Here is a 21,751-nt window from a genome sequence, read left to right as displayed (position 1 = left end):
CAGCACAAAACTTTTCATTGGTTCTGTTTACTGCCATATTTCTGGAATGAATATATACACACACACGCACGCGCGCGCACACACACACACACACACACGTTATGGTTGCAATAATATACTACATCTCCCTGAAATTCCTGAATATTGCAACCATAACTCCTGATCAGTAAATCTTTCAGCAATAATGAAGAAGGGCCACCTTTGGATGCCATTGAATCACCCTACAACTCTCCATGCACTCTCTTCTCTTGATGCCAGGCACTGAGCATACTCTGCTTACTGGGACAGCAGGATGTTTGGCTGATGCAAAAGGTCCTGTCATGCTGACGCTCCTCAAGGCTGTTTCTAGGACCATAAAATAATTTTGGGCCTTTGTGAGATCCCTTGTGCTCTGTAATCCCTCTGCTGGTAAATTGCTATTATCAATAAAGCATTTTATAACTAGCACTGTGTATCATTATCCTGTGTTCACAAGTAGTGTAGCTTGTCAGGTAACAGTGGGGTTGCCAAGGGAATAGATATAGTTGTGCCTGCAGTAGGGACATATGCTGAGTACAGACAGTTGTAGTTTTCCAAAATGCTTTAAGAACTAATTTAACCTATTCTCTATTGAGCTACTCGCAACACAATAAGATCTATCATGTTCAGCCTCTTTTGTTTATAAAAATAAAAAGCATTCATATTTCAACTAGAAATTGAGAATTTATTGAAAATTAAGAAGATAAAAATCTTAACGATGAGTTTAGGACTGACTGGAAACCAAGACAGACCAGGCTTGAAGAATAAGAAACACAATACAACTGTGACTTTAAGAGGCTATAACATAGCCAAACGAGGAGATAAAGAGATCCAGTTAGGGTCACGCAGTGTCTCTTGCCTGTAATTCCAAGATTTTGGGAGGCCAACGTGGGAGGATCTCTTCAGGCCAGGAGTTTGATACCAGCTTGGGCAACACAGAGACCCTCGTCTCTCAAAACAAACAAATCAACAAACGAAAAACAAACAAACAACAAACAAAAAACAAACAAAACAAAACAAACAAACAAAAAAGGAAAACAACAAAAAAATAGGCTTGGTGGTGCATGCCCGTAGTCCCAGCTACTTGGAAGGCTGAGGCAGGAGTTGGAAGCCACAGTGAACTATAATCCTGACACTTGACTCCAGTGTGAAAGATGGAGTGAGATTCTGTCTCTAAAAAAAAAAAAAAAAAAAAAGAGACAGGCCCAGTATAATTCTCTCCTCTGAGTTATTTCATGATCTTCTTAGCACACACATGGCCATGTCACTTCTACCCTTCCTAACCAATTCCCTCTCGCTATTGCCCTAATAGTCTTAACTTTTCGGTCAATTGCATTCACTCATGGGTGCTGATGTCTCAGGGCCACTGCCACCTGCTTCTTTTTTTTGTGCCTTCTACCTTCAGTTGTCACTACTAACTGCTGATTCTCTTTCAGGATGAGGTTATACTCAGAAGAGCAAAAATCTACAAGACCATAATCACTTAAATTCTTCTCAGTTGAATCTATCATACTGAGTCAATTCATGTGTCTCTCTTGCCTGGGGGTAGATTCTTGGCCTGAAGGACACAACAGTGGGCACATGTGGCATCAGAATGATCACCCCTGCCTATGAAGCCACTCAGCACCACTTCTCTTGGCAAGAAAGTAATGGGTAGGAACCCCACATAAGGAAACCATGCCTGTAGAAAGAAGGATTGCTGTTTGCTTTGTCTCCAAGTTCCATAGAAGGCACTTTCTGCATATTGACTGCATTTATTTGGTTGTGTTAATACATAAAGGACAGCTGAAGTTTAACCTAAATAAGAGATATTAACAAATCTTCAACAGGAAAAGCCATTAACTGAAAATATAGAAATTCTCTGCTGCCTTGTTTTTAAGGCATTAAACCAAGGGAAAATCCTCTGATAACTCACATTTTGTATCTTTACATCATGTTCCACCAAAAGCTATAGGGACCAAATATCTACAAGTTCTACTTTCTGTACATTTGAGAGTACTGTTGTTCTACTTGCTGGGCTAATGAGAAAATTGAGTCCTAGGTAAGTACAGAAATAGCCACCAAATCAAAGTGTTTTTGATGGAAAACAAAACCAAAAAGAGCAGTGCCTGGAAGCACTGACTATACCTAGGCTGCTCAGTTCCCAAGCAGGATATGAAAAGACTATGCTGCTCATGCACACACACACACATTTTAGAGACTGGGTCTCACTCTGTCACCCAGGTTGGAGTGCAGTGGTGTGATCATAGCTAGCTACAGCTTAACACTCCTGAGCTCAAGCAACACTACTGCCTCGGCCTCCCAAGCAGCTAGAACTACAGGCACATGCCATCAAGCCTGGCTAATTTTTAAATTTTTTTGTAGAGATGGGGTCTCACTATGTTGCCCAGGCTGGTCTCCAACTCCTGACCTCAAGTGATCTTCTTGCCTTAGCCTCCCGAAATGGTGAGATCATAGGCATGAGCCACTGCACTCAGCCTGTGCTGTTCATCCTGTTATCAAGTATCCCTTTTCTGAGACAGCTTAATTTCTACATCTCCTACAAGCATTAATAGAGCTTATCTGTAGCTGAGCATCCAGCTGGGCACTTGAATGCAAAACGAACTCCATGGTTGAAGGGACAAAGTTTTAAAAACCACATGGATGTGGAGAATCATTCCTGACTTTCCTGAGTGACCTTTGTGTCTTCTACAGGAAATTAGGGGGATGTGAACTAGCAACAAGTTTAAGAAGAAATGACCTAAAAATAACCTTAAGCTTTCAATACTCACCACCTCATTGTAATTCACTACCAGTCCTGGAGAGGGATGAAAGGAAAACAAAGGGATAGAAGGGAGTCAAAAAGAAAAGCCAACCCAGCAGCAAGAAAAACAATTTAACCACATTATTAGTTTTTTGGTTCTTCCCTCATCCCACATCTCCATGAGGCCAGGAAGGTCAATTGGGACAAGATATGGCCAGTGTCATGAGCATATAAACACTGGATATGCCACCAAACATCTAGCACCTCCTTCTGCCAGCATGGCCCCACAGAACAACTGAGTGGAAGGAAGAAGGCTGCATTTTGCTTTCTTTAGGCCAATCTTGCCAGAACCGGGAAGATCTAAGGAACCACTTTGGCTCAAAGTTGTTCACCTTTTGGGTAGCCAAATCCGTACTTTTTTTTAAAATAAAATGACCCAGCAGAATGCAGATGAAACTATGCAGAACCGACAAGAAAGAGGCAACCACTGCATGAGGAAAAGTGAATGGTCATTCACATTTCCAGGAAAAGTGAATGATCAACGACTGTGAAATAGGAACTATCATGCGGATCTGAGAAAGAAAATACATCACTCTGACTGCAACAGCCACAGTGATTGGTGACTGGAAGCACTGTATAGTCAGGGAAGGAAGAGAGACATGGGGGTTCCTGCCTATGGGGCCAAAAGTTCAAAGTTTGGGAAGTCATGCTGTTCAACCATGGGAATAGCATGATCTGGTTTGCATTTTTCTTCAAGAGTAATCATTCTTGTTGCTGTGTGGAGAATGCATTTCAAGGCAGCAAGAGCAGAAGCAGTAAAGAGATTATCACAGGAGATAAATAATGTTTGTAATAGGTGGAGAGAAGAGGACAAATTCAGTATATAGTTTGGAGGCAGAGGTGGCTCGACTTTCTGGTGAATAGGATGTGACTGAAGGAAAGAGAAGTCCAGGATGATCCCTGGGTCTTGTCAGGAGCCCCTGTGGTCCCTTTACTGAAACAGAAAACACTGGGAAATAAACACAAATTTACAGCAATTATTTTTTTCTTTTGTTTTTGAATTGTTTTTGTTTTTAATTATTATGGGTATATAAGAGGTACACGTTTATGGAGTACATGTGATGTTTTGATACATGCTTACAATGTGTAATAATCCTGTCAGCTAATTGGGATACCCATCACCTCAAGCATTTATTATTTCTTTGTGTTAAGAACATTCCAATTCCATTCTTTTAATTATTTTAAAAGATACAATAAAGTAGTGTTCACCATAGTTCACCTTGTTATGCTATCAAATACTAGATCTTATTCATTCTTTAACTACATTTTTGTACCCATTAACTATCCCCACTTCCTCCACCATCACCCTGCAGCAGTACTGATGGAGTGAAAACCAGAAAAGTACTTTTTGGGACATAGCCAGTTTGAGACACCTACTAGATATCCAAGTGAATGTGTCAGGTAGGCAGTAGATGAAGAATTTGGGAGACAAGGTGCCGTGTTAAGGCTGAGCATGATCAGAATATAGCCAGCGAACCAAGCCCTGCAAAGACTCCACCAAAAGAGAGACTCTGGATTATGGAGGGAAGATGCCTCAAGATGGAGATCTAGAATACTACCATACGTAGAGGTGGGAAGAGAAGGAATCTAGACAGAAAATTCAACTGTGGTCAGTGAGAAGAAGGAAAACTAGAAGACAGTAAAATCAAGCCCTCCTTCCAGAGATGAGGATTCTAAAGGTCTTGAGTGAGACCCAGGAGTCTTAATTTTTAGAAGTTCCCCATGTGACTCTCATGTGTAGCTGGTATCAGGAGTCACTCTGAAGGTGCACAAAACCGGATAGTTGGTCCCAGAACTCAAATCCAGCTCTTCTGACCTCTATTTCCTCCCTCGGTAACTCCTATTCCCTCTGTACACTTTTTAAAAATACAAGCCATTTCATCTTCATGCTGATATTAAATTCCCATCTATGCCTCAAATCATTAACTCTAGCTATAGATCCCACTGTTCTCCCGTTAGTCAAATTTTGGGGAGGAGTCATCTATATCATCTCTGCTTTCTCCTCTCCTATAGATTCCTACATCTACACTAATCTCCTATCACCCTGGCTCATTACGTTGTTTTGTCCAAGTCAATGGAGCCCTTCACATCAAACGTAACAAAACTTCTCACTTCTTACTCCAATTGGCAGATCACATTGACACCACTGACCATTTCTTCCTTCATAAATCTTTCCCTACTCCCTTCATGGGTCTCCTAGTGCCTATTCCACCTTTTTTTTTTTTTTTTTTTTTTTACTTTTCTCTCAGTCTTATTCAGGGGATCCTTCTCCTGTGTTCACTGCTTGACCATTTACAGATTTTCACTCATGTTCTGCTGTTGTTTTTGTTTTTTTTTTTTTCCTTTCCTTATCAGCAATTTGAGAGCTGAGGACAAAGGTGGAGATTGTGTAGTACAGAAAAAAATGCAGCGAGTTCTCATAGCAGCCTGCTCCTTCTATCTTCCTGACAGAGTTCTACTCACCTAACTACCACCTACTTGCCAGTGACTCTCAATCCTGTATTTTTGATTCTGTAGATCACACATGACATGATCAAAAACTAAAATCAGTATCTCATTCTTCAAGCTGGTTTATTTTACTCTATTCATAACCTACTTAACGGAATCATTTGAGCCGGAAACCTAGCAAGTCCAAAACTTGGAGGAGTCCCCAAACTCCTCTCTTACTTTTCCTTAGTTCCACTTCTAAGCAGCCATAAACTCTAGCTAATTTTTCGTTCCTGAATCCCCACACTTTTACCTTCCTCTTCAACCTATGCTATGCCTGCAGAAGTTCAGACCCCATGAACACTCTCAAAGATTGGTGCGAAGCTTCCTTGCCTTGACTCTTGCTCCCCTTAAATCTCTGACAGCGGTGAATGGGAGGGTTGAGAGTTTGGAACATATGATTGCATCACTGCCTTGCCTATGACATTTCAATGGCCCCAAACTACATTCTGGACAAATCTAAACACTTGGCAGAGAATTTGAACACTTTCCATAATTTGGCCTGTCCACTTCTCTTTGGTAGCCCCATCTTCTGCCATCTTGCGATTCATTCACTACAAGTACTGTGTTGCTTACTTTCCCACATAGGTCATGTGATGTTCCATCTTGTGCTTGGACTCAAACGCTTTCCTTTACTTGGAATGCACACTCTCTAAATTGTTACTCCTCCTTCTTCCTCAGGATTTAGCTCAGACATTGACTCAGGAAGTGTACCTTAGGCCTCAAGGATCAGTAAATTGTCACTGTTGGTGGCTCCTAAAATATATTGTGCCTACCACCAACCAGGTCCCATGAAAACACTCATTTATATCTCCCTTATTAGATTATAAACTCTTCAAAGAAAGGGGCAATATTTTATTAATTATCATGCTGCCTAGAACATGCTAGATAATTATTCATGGATGCCTGATACTGTCATACCTTAGTATTCTTTTACCACTTGGCAAGTTTCTGGAATGCACCTTCTCATCCTTACTTAGCTGGTGGAAGGATGTGAAATAATCTAAGATGACATTCTTAGGCTCAAAGAATCCCCAAAGATTAACTAAGATAGGATTTTTGTTTGTTTTGCTTATCAGCTCTTTGTATTATCTGTCAGAAGGTTCCTTTAGTGGAGAAAATGAGAGTTGAATTGAAGTAAAATCTATATCCTCTCCCCTGATAAACTTTTACTGAGGTTTTTATGGAAATGGCCATCTTCCAGGAAATTTTATGGTGAATTTCACCATCAGAATGGCAGACTGAATTAAGTTGCGATTTCCTTCAAAGGTGGTAGCTATATTTCTGCAAATTCTTCTCGGTAAAATAATGGTTGGCAATAAATAGCATGAAGGAATACTATTTGGGGAAATTGTCTTTTTCACCATCCACAGTAAGATGTGGTGGAATACGCTTCTGCCTTCGTGGTTCCCGTCTTGGTGCTCTTCACTGTGCATGTGTTAATTAAGCAAAAGTAGCACAGCTTATATTAATTACACACAAGTCATTCTCTGTTCCTAGAACCAGAGTCTCTTACAGTTCAGTGTTGCTCACACTGCCTATTAAAATGATTCTACTAAAAAAGGAGAAAATTGATTAACCCCATGCCATCTACGGATGGAACCTAAAAAGATGTGGCAGGCACAAAGTAACTTTGAAGTTTCAAATTAAATCTTCAAAATTCATGCAAGTTTTTGCATTTCACTCCATACTGTATCCATGTTCTGTTTTCACAGATCTAAAGGGGAATATAATTGATGCTTCAGAAAGATATGCCATGTCTATCTGGTGGCTTCTTATATTCCTGGAACACCAAGCAGTATTCCATATGTAGACAGCATTTTGAGAAACACAGTTAAATGAACTCTTACTTTAAAAGTTCCTCAGCACAGGTTTGTGTAATGCCTTCCTCTGGTTAAACACAGATTAGACATTTTTCTTTTTTCGTTTCATTTTTTTTGGTTGTTGCTGTTGTTTGTTTTTGTTTTTGTTTTTTTGAGACAGAGTTTCACTCTTGTGCTTCAGGCTGGAGTGCAATGGCACAATTTCTGCTCACCGCAACCTGAACCTCCCGGGTTCAAGCGATTCTCCTGCCTCAGCCTCCCGAGTAGCTGGGATTACAGGCAGGTGCCACCACACCTGGCTAATTTTTGTATGTTTAGTAGAGATGGGGTTTCGCCATGTTGGCCAGGCTGGTCTCCAACTCCTGACCTCAAGTGATCCATCCACCTCAGCCTCCCAAAGTGCTAGGATTACAGGCATGAGCTACTGCACCAGGTCACATTTTTCTAAGGATATCATTGAAGTGATATAGTCTCCTGGGTGTATCACATCAGGAGACACATACTGTTGATTTGACCCATTTTTGGTGACGTTAACATTGATTATTTGATCAAAGTGGTGTATCACAGGATTTTCCTTTGCAATGCTATTATCTAGTTGACCCTTTATAATTAATAAGTATCTTGTGAAGTGATACATCCAGATTATATAAATATCCAGTTTTCCTGAAACTTTCACCCATTAGTTTTAGCCTCCACACTGATGCTTGTGCGCATCAATTCATATTTTACAGATGTCTTTACAATAAGAAAGAGCTCTCCCTTGCACCATTTACTTATATGTTCGTTCATTCATTCATTCATTCATCTTTTAAAATATCAGTATAGATCCACAGATTCTTATTTCCTGAGCTACAATCTTTGCTATCATTTATTTTGATGCTCAAGTTGTCCCAGATTTGGCTAGGGGGAGCCCCTTCAGGGGTGCTGTTTCCTTTTCCCATGTTCAAATTGAGGGGCAGTAAATAGAACAATGAACCTTCACTCTCCAAAAACTCAACATCATCAAAGACAAAGGAAGACCAGGGACCCATCCGGATTAAAGAATGCTAAACTGATTTCACAACTGAATGTAACACATGATCTAGGAATTTGTTATTAAAGGACATTATTGCACAACTGATAAACTACGATAAGCCCCCTAGAATAGATAATAGTATTTTGTCAAATTATTGATAATGATATTAGTTATGTCAGAAAATGTCCTTGATTTTAAAACATACACCATGAAGTATTTACGAACAAGGGGTATCCTATCTGCACCTTAATCTAAAACAGTTCTGAAAAAAATTTAATTTTCTCTATATAAATAAACATATAGATAATAAACACAGAAAGAGATCACACTAATGTAGTAAAATGTTAATGTTTGAAAATTCTCAGTGAAGGGCTTAAGGGAATTCTTTGTATATATTGTAACTTTTCTGAAAGTCTGAAATTACGTTAAACGTTTTAAAAATCTGTTAGTCACCAGGTGCAGTGGCTCACACCTGTAATCCCAGCACTTTGGGAGGCTGAGGAGGGCGGATCAGGAGGTCAGGAGATCGAGACCATCCTGGCTAGCACAGTGATACCCTGTCTCTACTAAAAATATAAAATAATTAGCCGGATATGGTGGTGGGCACCTGTAGTCCCAGCTACTAAGGAGGCTGAGGCAAGAGAATGGCATGAACCTGGGAGGTGGAGCATGTAGTGAGCTGAGATTGTACAACTGCACTCCAGCCTGGGCGACAGAGTGAGATTCTGTCTCAAAAAAAAAAACAAAACAAAACAAAAAAAAAACTCTGTTAGTCCATACATCACCTATTTATTGAATGCAGGATTCCTTCCCCAGTATCACTGTTAGACATGTATTCCTTGCCTGTCAATGTACAGTTTATAGGGAGCTGTGACCATAGGAAGACTCTCTCATCAATGGGCATTTCTAGTTATTAGCTCAACCCCAAATGTGTCACCTGAAAACTCAGCTCATGTGATGCTGCCTCTGGCATTCGATCAAACGAATAATCCTGTCCCAATTCTACATCAGACAGTTTGAATTCATACCCACCTTTTCTAGGCCAATTATTTGCTTTTTATGTAACGACTGCGTATTTGAAATGATTTCTTGAACCATAACCATTACTGTCACTCAGAGCCAACTTCATGGGTGTGTGACCCATGCAGTTGCACAGAGTTCCACGCTTGATTTAATGCTCTTACTGTTGATTGCTCAAAACTCTTAATAATGTTTGAACAAAGGGCTCCATATTTTCATTTTGCACTGGGTCCTGTAAATTATGTACATGGTACTGCTGCAAAAAGTCTATGTGATAACTTTGTGTAAACTGGACACCCATAGGCACAAGGCCTGGTGAGAAAACAGTACCTGTGTGCCCGGAAAAACTAGCCTCCTTTCCTTCAGGTGGATGAAATCATATTCTAGAGTGATTGGCATCTTGGCTAGTGAATGCATAGTCCGGAATGTGATTGCATCCACCTGAAGGAGAGGAGCTGTATTTCAACATTCATCCTTTTACTTGGCTAGATGCTATTACCTGACTAGATGCACAACTTTATTTGGAGGTCCAAACTTTTTCATCCCCTGCAATAGTATTCCTATACATTAATTTCAGTCCAAGGAAAAGGGCTGAGAATTCACAGAGTAGAATAATATTGTTTCTTGGCTTTGGATACTTTTTTTTCCATGAGAGAGGAAGGAGAGTTTCAAGCTTCTGTATGATTTATACCAAGTGTTGAGCATTGGTCTTAATATTATGTTCCATGCCATGGGAATATATCCACAATCTGAACAGAAAGGAAGGGAGCAGTGGAGGTATTATTGGCAGTTTAGACCTCTTCCAGAGCTGTATACTGAACAACACAGAGTTAGTGAATCTTATGCTTCCTAACTTCCATTCCCATTTTAGAATGGCTTCATTGTAGTACTGCTAGGAGTGCACAAACAAGAAAGGACAAAGATGACCCTTCTCTGTCAATGTAAGCTATGAATTCACTAAGAAGCCAGATGCCATGTTAGCTCCATGGTACAATCATGACCTACAGCTAACAAACCTCTTTTCCTAGAGCCATATCCTACACTGGTAGGGTTGCTTTTCAAGCCAAATACATTTACAAAACAAAGGTAATATGTAAGATTGTGTACTAGGCTAGGGAGTTAAGAAAAAGAGGGTAATGCAGGTTGAATCCTCAAGCAGTTTATAAAGTAGGGACATAAATCCACAAATACCTTCAAAATAACTATCATTTGGGGTATTTTAAGTAGTGTGGTAGAAGTACTAAATAGATGCTTTGAAAACTCAGAGTTAGATCCTTAGAATTTACGAAATTTTGAAGCTGGGGATGCTAGAGAGCATTCCTTTTAATGACTTACTTGGTATGTGAGGCTGCTGAGATCAACAAGCGATAGGGGATTTGCTAAAGTAGGTTTTGTGAAGGAAACAGCATGCAAGACGGCCCTTGGATTTAGGGAGAGACAGGAGTGTATGGGCCACAGAATATGTTTCAAGGAGGAAAAAATAGATAAGCAAGTCAAGGAGGGGGAAAGCGAGTCCTGCATCCCAGACTCTAAGCATCTAGGTCATGCCACTCAAGGGGACAAAGAACACTTGTAGGGATATCTTTGGAGATAAGAATGGAAATGTACAGGAAGGCTGCATCTGTAAGCCAGGAAGATGTGCCTAGATGTATTTATTTACATATTTAAATTTGTGGGTAGCAGAGGGCTATTAAAAGTTATTAGTAAGTAAAATTATTTATCAGCCATGAAGCCAAGATCCATAATTGAGGTTTCTTTTTCTTTTTCTTTTTGAGACGGAGTCTCGCTCTGTCACCCAGGCTGGAGTGTGGTGGCCAGATCTCAGATCACTGCAAGCTCCGCCTCCCGGGTTTAGCCATTCTCCTGTCTCAGCCTCCCGAGTAGCTGGGACTACAGGCGCCCGCCACTTCGCCCGGCTAGTTTTTTTTTTTTGTATTTTTTAGTAGAGACGGGGTTTCACCGTGTTAGCCAGGATGGTCTCGATCTCCTGACCTCGTGATCCGCCCGTCTCAGCCTCCCAAAGTGCTGGGATTACAGGCTTGAGCCACCGCGCCCGGCCATAATTGAGGTTTCATTTGATGTCTCTGTTCCATCATTTTCAAAAAATGCTTACCCTTCAAAAAGCAAATGAAAATAATACTGCTTTGACTATGGGAGTTTCAAAGCTTTTGAATGAAATTCTCTTTAATTTCTTTACTCCTTCTTGGCACAATTGCATAGATATTTTAGGGGTGTCTTAAATCAGCAGCATATTTAAATTATATTCAGGATGTATCACATTTTATACATTAAAAAACAAACAAACAAAATAGTGGTTTTCTGCTGTGTTTTCTTTCAAGTGGCTAACTTGCTATAACAGGCTTGACTAAAAGAGGCAAACATTCCCTTTCTTCTCCAATCCCAACAATCATATGGGAGAAAAGGCCCAAGTGTTACGAAAAGTTTGCCCGGACAAGGGTTAGTGGTACAGGTCCAACATTTTATAAGCAGATGAAGAAGAAGGAGAAAAACAGGGAAGAAAATAAAGGGCTAGGCAGCCAAATGTTCACACATGAAATAAACAACTACAAATAATTGAATATTCCTAGTTTTGACAACCGTCCAGCAGCAGAAGTAACAGATGCCATGGCGTACCCGTCTATCTCTGGCTCTATTGAACCACACAAACGAGAGGAGGCCCGTGGGAGTCATTCCCTAGAGACAGACTTCTGCCAATTTTGTGAGGTAAATGTAGGTTGGTTTTATTTATTTATTTTTACCTTTATAAAATCACTTTTGAAACTAGGCCTCCTCAATTTCCAGCCCCAGGCAGTTGGACAGCAGCCAACATCTTCCTGACACAGTGTGGAATTATTAAGGAAAAAAACAATAGTTTAAGATAACAGGCACTTTGGCTCCTTAAACAAAATGTGTGTGCATGCATGTGTACACACACACACACAACTGTACCATGAGGAGGAATACAATTTACTCTTAAACAGAGTAAGAAAGGAAAGCTATTACAGCTTTCCTCAAGGAAACACTCAAATGTACATGAACTTTTTTCATTATGTTTTTTAAACTCCCATTTAACAGAAAAGGATCAACATACCTTAGTGCCAACAGCACTCAGGGTGAGAGTTTAAAAGACTTAGGACCTGGTTCCCTGTTTGCTATCAGCTGGGTGACCTTTGGTCATCTAACTTTTTTTCTTTTCTTTTTCTTTCCTAAGAGATAGGTTCTTGCTGTGTGCCCCAGGCTGGAGGGCAGGGGCTATTCACAGGTGTGATCATAGCACGTAACAGCCCCAAGCTCCTGGGCTCAACGGATCCTCCTGCCTCAGCCTCCTGAGTAGCCATGACTACAGGGATACACCAACATATCCAGCTCACCTAACCTTTTGCCTTTTGAAACATCACTTTCCCAGCTGTTAAATGAGGAATTTGGGGGAATGGTTAAATCAACACTCTCCAAATAGTGCTTCAGAAACATATTCTAGGGTCTTGTTACTGAAACTATGGTCCACAGACCCACTGGCGGCATCCGTACGTATCCAGGGAGTTCATTAGAAATATAAAATTGCAGGCCTCATACCAGCCATACTGAATCATTTTAACCGAATCACCAGCATTTTAATAGGATCCTAGTTGATTTCCATGCATATTAAGGTTTGAGAAACACTGCTTCTGGGCAAGACATCTCAAAGGTGATCATAGAATCACTTGGATACAACTTGATACAAACACACCTTTCTAGGTCCTTTCTCCAGTCTCAACCTGAAAGCCTGGGGTGAAAGCTAGGACTCTGTATATTTAACTTAATATCCCATGAAAATCCACTTCAGTGAATATATGCATTATTTAAATTATGTTTTGTTTATATTATTTCCCTTTAAAATCAAATGATCTCTAAGTGGTATAATTCCAATGAGCTTCCTGGTGTTTTTGTAAACAATAGCTAAGGTGATCATGTCAAGACCCTATGGGTCAATGGATCCCTCAGGGGAACTGTCCCAGATGCCATAGAGGTTTAGCCCACGCAGTTTTTCACAGTTTTTTGTTTGGTGTGTGTGTTTTTTTTTTTTTTTTTTTTAGACAGAGTCTCACTCAGGCTAGAGTGCAGTGGTGCGACCTCAGCTCACTACAACCTCCACCTCCCAGGCTCAAACGATCCTCCCACCTCATCCTCCCAAGTAGCTGGGACCACAGGCACATGCCACTGCGCCTGCCTAATTTTTGTAATTTTTTTGTAAAGACGGGGTTTCAACATGTTGGCCAGGCTGGTCTCGAACTCCTAGACTCAAGCAATCCACCGGCCTCGGCCTCCCAAAGTGTGGGGATTATAGGCGTGAGCCACTGCACCCAGCCCATGGCAGTTTTAAAATTGGTAATTCTTGCTGGATAATTGGTTAAATGCAGGAAACATAAGGAGCTCTGATGGTGAACTTGAACAATTTAATGAACAATATTAAAATGATACTAATTTTGCAAAGCCCCCTCAAGATGATTGTCATCAGATTCACAAGCTACATTCATCTATCAAATCCTCATTTAGCACATTAAGATGTCTCTAGTACTTCAAAAACCAATCTTAAAAAGAAGAAACATAGTGAATTATATCCAATTTAGCTTTTCATTTATTGGGAATAAAGACTATCCTCACGCACAGTGTGTCACTTGCAGGAAAGTGCTTACGAATAGCAGCCAGAAATCTCTCTCATCCCCATATAACATGAAAGACATTTTTTTCTAAAGTGCATTTTTTCTTTTCCCTGCAAGCAAATCAAAAGAATTCTAAGCAAGGTCCTAAAGGCAATTCCCCCACCCCCCTGACTTTTGATGCCATTACACTAGTTAAATTTCAATTTACATTTTAATGTACACTGGTCCCCAAGTCAAATGCAATATTTAATGACAAATCATGTCTTGACTTGCATAAATAATTTTAAATAAATTAAAAAGCCTCTCACTTGCTACATGAGAAGAAACTAAATATGTGTTGCAAATATTAGAGATTATATTAAGTACATTGGATAATATAGACTTCAATAATATTCAGACATATTTTTATTCAACTTGGGAGCTTATTACCTCAAAAATATTTTATGATTCTAAAAAGGTGGGAAGTGATAGAAAAGTGTTTTCTGGGGCTAGGCTCAGTGGTTCATGCCTGTAATCCTAGCACTTTGGGAGGCTGCGGAGAAAAAACTGCTTGAGGCCAGGAATTCAAGCAACCTGGGCAACATAGCAAATGCCATCTCTCTCTCTCTCTCTCTCTCTATATATATATATATATATATATATATGTGATATGGAATTTTGCTCTTGTTGCCCAGGCTGGACTGCAATGGCGTGATCTCAGCTCACTGCAACCTCTGCCTCCTGGGTTCAAGTGATTCTCCTACCTCAGCCTCCCAAGTAGCTGGGATTACAGGCATATGCCACTATATCCGGCTAATTTTTTTATTTGTATTTTTAAATTTTTAATTAATTTTTTTTTTTTTTTTTTTTTTTAAGTAGAGATGGGGTTTCTCCATGTTGGTCAGGCTGATCTTGAACTCCCAACCTCAGGTGATCCGCCCACCTCAGCATCCCAAAGTGCTTGGATTACAGGCGTGAGCCACCGCACCCAGCCTAAGTGTTTTCTATTTTTACCATTGTTTATTCTCTCATGCCTGAGAGAGTTGGGGACGTAGGACTGACCCAGAATACATTTTTATAGAATCCACATATCCATAATCTATAGAAAAATTACTAGGTTACTAAAATTTTAATTTGATTTGTTTCAGTCAGGATTAATACACCTGCAAGTGAGAGATGGTAGTGGAGAATCAAATATATCATAAAATAATAGCTGATGATTGATAAATGCTCACACGTGCCAGGCACAGTTTTAGATATAGTTTACCTCTAACTATCAAAATAATTCTATGAACTAGGCACCCTTTTATCGATGAAAATATTAAGACACATAAATGAAATAATTTTCCTACCATCACTAAACTAAGTAGTGGAACAGAAGTTGGAAACCAACAGGACTCTGGAGTCTGGGTTCCTCCCCATGCGACGCATGTATGAAAGTAGAAACTGCAGGAGCGAAGGCACATGTCAAACATGTGAGGGTGACATGCAGAAGAGCAAAATGTTTAGAAGGACAGAGAATACTGTACACCACGAATGGCAACGGGAAACTAACAAAAGCGTGTATTTGAGCCATTCTTTGCAACATTTTGAAAGCAAAACCAAGGTTTTTCCCTGGACAAAACCCCTGGAAGTTTCTAGCGGGCCACTGGTAATGAAGAATTAAGTGAGCAAGAAGGATGGAGATGGGGAGGACGGGCGTGTGCAGAGATCAGGGAGATGCTATTTACAGTAGTTCAGAGTATAGGTCATGTGGGCCTCAGAGAAGTAAAGAGCAGGAAAGGAAAAAGTGAGGGTGAGCAGAAAACAATTGAGGGGACGTATGTTGAAATCCCCTCTGCTGTTTTGCAGATAGAGCCTTGAAATTACCCATTTTATCTTGACCCAAGTCAGATGCCCTGGCAGGTCTGACTGACACCACGCTGGGAGCATAGACATGAACTTGTTAAAAGGAGATTAAATGCAAACATATTCCCTCTCTCAGCTGGCCTGCTACTTTAAAGTCATAAAATAATTGTTGGCTAAAATTAATTAACTAAATAACTATAGGAAAATATTTCCCATGGCTCTCACATCAAGAGCCTGGCTTATGAGGTGACCTCTTCTCCCTGGCCTATCAGAACTTAGGCAACACCCAGGAGAGGGCCTCCCCAAATCGTCAGAATGAAGGTGACAGGCGTATTTTAAGAGGAAGATTTCATTTCCCAGGAAACATAAATGTCTCTGCAAATAGCACTTCACTCCTATTCTTAATCCCTAAACCATCAACATCTGCTATGAAGAATCACTTGAGTCCTCAAGTAAATCTTTCTCGCCCTGTATTCTTCATGACGCTCTTAAAAGGTGGTATTTGAATAAAACAACAATAACCATCTCTTCCCCCATCTCCCAATTTCTTTCTGGAGGTGATTTTGCAGTCCCAGGCACACAAAGGGGGTTTTATGGGGATCCACAGAGGTGTAATAATGTAAGTGGGGAGGGTTGAGGATATTTTCAAGGAGGAGAAAAAAAGTTTGTGTATTTATGAAACTTTTTAAAAAGTATAAAAACACTAATGCTGAAATATGATAAAGAAATCTTGGTCTCTTCTGAAAAGCAATTTTCTTTCTTTCATACTTTTTTTCCAAGTGTGTATTTTTTTTTTCTTTTAATTTTTTTTTTTTAGTCCTACTTGGGTCAAACTAATGCAGTTTTAAAACCTATTTCTGTGTTTTAAGATTCAGAGAGAAGAGATTGAACAGTAGACTATAAAAATGCCATAATATCTTTAATGTAGTATTTTTGCAGATTTGCTGGAAAGTAAACAGTCATTGCTCAACTTTTCCCATAAGTGTCCCTTGAACTTTGTCATTGATGGTGAACAGCAGAATCCATTTGGGTGAATTTCATTCTCTCAGGAACAGGTTTTCCCTGGCATTGTTGAGCCACCTGCACTCTGACCATCTAGGCAGACTCTCTTAGCCAAACTGATTTGCTGAATGTACTCTGAAGGAAATTATCAAACTTATTTATTTATTTTTTTGAGATACAGTCTCTCTCATTCTGTCACCCAGGTGGGAGTACAGTGGCATGATCTCAGTTCCCTGCAACCTCCACCTCCTGGGTTCAAGCGATTCTCCTGTCTCAGCCTCTCAAGTAGCTGGAATGACAGATGCACACCACCATGCCTGGCTAATTTTGTATTATTAGTAGAGACGGGGTTTTGCCATGTTGTCCAGGCTCATCTCGAACTCCTGATCTCAAGTGATCCTCCCACCTTGGCCTCCCAAAGTGCTGGGATTACAGGTGTGAGCCACTGTGCCACACCTGGTTGGAAATTATCAAACATTTTAAAACACCATTTTAGAAGAGTAAATTTAAGTCCTCTCATTGACATTCTGTAGAAGCATCTGACATCTGTAAAGCCTCTCTTCAGCTCTACTTAACTCTCATTTGTGGTCCTACAAGACAAGGTCACCCACAATGTACTTACAGGCTATGCGCACAGAAGCCTTCCTGCTCTTAGAGGTACCCAGGTGGCTCCACGCCACACACTGGCACCAGTAGTCCTCGGGCCCATGGAAGTCCTCCACCTGTTGCCTGGTAACGTTGATGAACACTTCGCGGACCTTCAAGCCTGATGGTGGGAGAGATAAGAGACAAATCAGCTGAGGCCGTTGCATTTCTCAAACAGAAAGTTAAGGTTAGCCAAACCTTTTCTTTTTAATTAAACAATCCTGTTTTTAATCAAGACAAGGTTTTAATTACTTTGAGAGTAATATATTACTGCTAATTAAATTTCCAGAGCTGATTAGGTTGGAAAGCACACATGTAAAGTATCATCAACCAACTGTGGCTCCCATGAAATAGAATAGTTCTCACAGTACCTTGACTTAGCGCTTTTTGTCTTTCTTTGCTACTACATTCCTCATAGATTTTACACAATGTTAATTGCTAGGATTCTACAAGCCAAAGAGGCCTCCAAAAACCAATGTCAGGGACACAGTTCCAAGTTGTTCTAAGCGCCCCTATGTCTGGGTGTGGCAGCTGGGTTGGGTCATTGTAACAGTCTGGCTTAGAAGAAAGAGGAGTCAGTGAACATTTGCAGATGGGGTGACCAGGCTGAAAATCTAAGGAAGGACCAAGGCATCGGCATCAAAGGCTTAGGACAACAAAGCCAATGGGACCAAAAGAAGGAATGAGCACAAAGAGGAGACAAGTTGAAATTTTTTTTTTTTTTTTTTGGCAATGGGGGTCTCACTATGTTGACCAGGCAGGTCTCAAATTTCTGGCCTCAAGTAATCCTCCCATCTTGGTCTCCCCAAATGCTGGGATTAGAGGTGTGGGCCACTTTGCCCAGCCACATGTGATATTTTGATACATGTACACAATGATATTTTGATACATGCACACAATATGTAATGATCAGATCAGAGTAACTGGGATATCCCTCACTTAAAATATTTTTTGCCTTTCTGTATTTTTTAATTGATATATCATAGCAGTACACATAAACCAAGTTAGTCTTAAAGCCCTGAGACGAGAACCCAGGGAGGTCCCCATAGCAATGGTATGAGGAGGTGAAGAAAGAGGGGTTTTTATAGAAAGAGTGGCTAAGGGCACAGCAGTGAACTGAGATGCAGCTATAAGACCATAACCTTTTAATGGTTTTTTGTTGTTGTTGTTGTTACTTTACATCCTCCTTCTAAAATTAAACAAACTGTTTGGTGCTTCTAACTGGAGAGCATGAGCTTCTTCTCCACCTTTGACCAAGGACTATCAACCTTTCTTTCTTTGGGATGAACAGTCGCCCTGTACCAATGATGGAAGGGGCACCTCACTTGCCTCACCAGTTAACTCATCACAAACAGGGAAGCAGCCTTCACAGCCAGCATGTCCTCTCCATCCAGCACACATTCTCTGAGGTTGTGCCTTTCTCTAGGATGGGCAGGTTGGGAGAAAAAAAGGGGATGCTTATTGAATTCCACCTAACTGCCTCGTGTCATGATAAACCTTGAACCTATATGCTCTTTACATTTCCACAGTACTCTGTGGTGGTGCATGCTATGGTGTCCCTACTTTGCAGAGGAAAGAACTATGACTCAAGAGAGGCTACGTCATTTGTCCACAGTCAGAGTTTGTAAATGAAGGGTCCGGTGTGTGAGCTTGGTGGTCTTACACCAAAACCAGCACTATGTTCAGGTGCCTCTTAACGATTCAATTCTGTCCCTTTATTTTAGTACTGACACTTAATTGTGGCAATAACGTTAATACATGGAACTATTTTTAAATTAAGTACCTAACTATGCTTTTTCCTTTAAGTCCAAAAGAAATTCAGGGGATAGAAGCGTCACTACAATCAAAATGAGTCCAGAAGTCTCGATGGAGGAGATGGATCATGATTATATCTTGGTTTCAGGATTTAGAAAACAAGAATGAAGGTGTAGGATTAGTCAGGTTGTGGAAACGTTCCCTTCCACCCAATCAATAACGTGTTATTTATAGTGCCTGATGAGAGATGGTCATGGCCACATAAGTCACCATGTGTAGTTTGAGGTACACTTTCTAAATTTGTAGGAGGAACCCACACAACAGAAAATCTTCTTGATGACAGTTGGTAACTCACGTTTCCCCTATTTGTGAAAGTACAAAAGCACTGTGTTTTCCCTGTCAGAGACTATTAGTCCAGAAAGCCGACTCCTAAATCAAATAGGAGAAAGGAAGCCTTAAAGGTGATGATGATGTTGTTCCTGCTGCTTTGTTTTGTCTTTACACTTTAATGAAAGAAGAAATATGAATGAGGGGACAAAGGCCAGGAAAAGGCAGAGTTGGCAGGCAAAGGCAAGAGGGAAGAATGTCACAGAAAGTGGAAATAAAGGAAGGTTTTTAAAAAGTTTCTTAGAAGCAGACAAAAACATATACTGGGGAAAGGACACCCTAATTCAATAAATGGTGCTGGGTAACTGGATCGCCAAATGCAGAAGAATGAAACTGGATACCTCTCACCATATACAACAATTAACTCAAAATGGATTCGAGACTTGAATGTAGGACCTTAAGTTGTAAAAATTCTAGAAGAAAACCTAGAAAAATTATTCTAGACATTGGCCTAGGCAAAGAATTTATGACTAAGAACCAAAAGCAAATGCAATAAAAACAAAAATAAATGAGACAAACTGAAAAGGTTTTGCACAACAAAAGAAACAACAGAGTAAATAGCCAACCTATAGAATGGAGAAAATATTTGTAGACTATACATCTCACAAAGAAGTAATATCCAGAATCTACAAGGGACTCCAGTAAGTCAGCAAGAAAAGACAAATAATCCCACTAAAAAGCAGGCAAACAACACGAACAAATGTTTTTCAGAAGAAGATATGTAAGTATCCAACAAAAATAGAAAAAAATGCTCAAGATTACTAATTATAAGAAAATGCAAATTAAAACCACCATAAGCTACCACCTTACCCCAATCAAAATGACCATTATTAAAAGGTCAAAAAATATTAGATGTTGGCATGGATGTGGTGAAAAGGGAATACTTACACACTGTTGATGGAAGCGTAAATCAGTAAAACCTCTGTTGAAAACAGTATGGAGATTTCTCAAAGGACTAAAAGTAGATCTACCACTTGATCCAGTAATCCCACTACTGGGTATCTACCCAAAGAAGAAGTCATTATATCAAGAAGATACCTGAATTCATACGTTTATCGCACCACAATTCATAATTGCAAAGATATGGAATCAAGCTAAGGGCCCATCAACCAACAAATGGACAAAGAAAATGTATTATACCCATATCATGGAGTGCCACTCAGCCATAAAAAAAGAATGAAATCATGTATTTTGTAGTATATTGGATGAAACTGGAGACCATTTTCCTAAATGAAGTAACTCAGGAATGGGAAACCAAATACTGCAAGTTTTCACATATAATTGGGAGCCAAGCCATGGGTATACAGGGCATATAGGGTGGTATAATGGACACTGGATTCTCAGAAGCGGGGAGGATTGGATAGGATGAAGGATATAAAACTACTTATAGGGTACAATGTACACTATTTGAGTGACAAGGACATTAAAAGCCCAGACTTCACCACTATACAATTCATTCGTGTAACCAAAAACCACTTGTACCTCTAAAGCCATTAATTTATTTTGTTTGTTAGGACAGAAAGCAGGCTGGAGTGGAGCATGCATATTAGAAAGTAAAGTTGAGCAGGTTAAAGGGAGGCACTAGACTCTGGGGAAGAGGGCTTGCTTTATGTTTTCCTCTCTGGGCAAATGGTTGATGAGCTCCTTTAAAGAGGAAAAGGCGGAAGAGAGAACATCCATCAAGTGCACACAGGTAGGAGAAGGTAGAGTGACTTTAATATTTCAGAGCTCCTATACTGCAGAACAGGGAGACCTATTAAAACAGAATACACACACACTCTGGGAAGTGGAGTCTCATCAAAAAAGCATTCAATAACCTTTAAGGTCAGAAATGTGTTTAAGCATTTTACCCAACTGCTACAAGAAGACACATTCATCTTTTCAGCATATAACATATTCTCCAGAATGGACCATAAGGTAGGCCACAAAACAAGTCTCAAAAAATTCAAAAAACAAAAAAAATTGAAGAGGAGAGAACACTTCCAAACTCATTCCATGAGGGCAGCATTACCCTGATACCAAAACCAGACAAAGACACAACAACAACAAAAACAAAACTACACACCCATATACTTCATGAACACAGATGCAAAGATCCTCAATGTAATACTAGCAAACCAAATTCAATAACAGATCAAAAGGATTATTCACCATAATCAAGCAGGATTGATTTCAGAGAGGTGAGGATATTTCAACATATGCAAATCAATAAACATGACACATCATATTAACAGAACCAAAAATAACAAGAAAAAGTGATCATTTAAACAGATTCTGAAAAAGCATTTGACAAAATTCAACATCCCTTCAAAAAACTATACATAGAAAG

General features: G+C 39.9%; 1 protein-coding gene across 7 annotated transcripts in view; it reads right to left on the bottom strand.

Annotated features, from left to right (window-relative positions):
- Positions 1-21,751, bottom strand: part of UNC5D (unc-5 netrin receptor D) — a 576,267-nt gene that overhangs the window by 211,334 nt on the left and 343,182 nt on the right. For all 7 annotated transcript variants that reach the window (XM_009212864.4, XM_009212868.4, XM_009212866.4 and 4 more), the window contains exon 3: positions 17,258-17,401. In XM_009212864.4, coding sequence (XP_009211128.2) covers positions 17,258-17,401 — 144 coding nt within the window. The remainder of the gene's footprint in view (positions 1-17,257; positions 17,402-21,751) is intronic.

Source organism: Papio anubis, chromosome 8 (genome assembly GCF_008728515.1).
Source record: "Papio anubis isolate 15944 chromosome 8, Panubis1.0, whole genome shotgun sequence".
NCBI classification, from domain to species: domain Eukaryota; kingdom Metazoa; phylum Chordata; class Mammalia; order Primates; family Cercopithecidae; genus Papio; species Papio anubis.
This window is presented reverse-complemented; position numbering and strand designations above follow the sequence as displayed.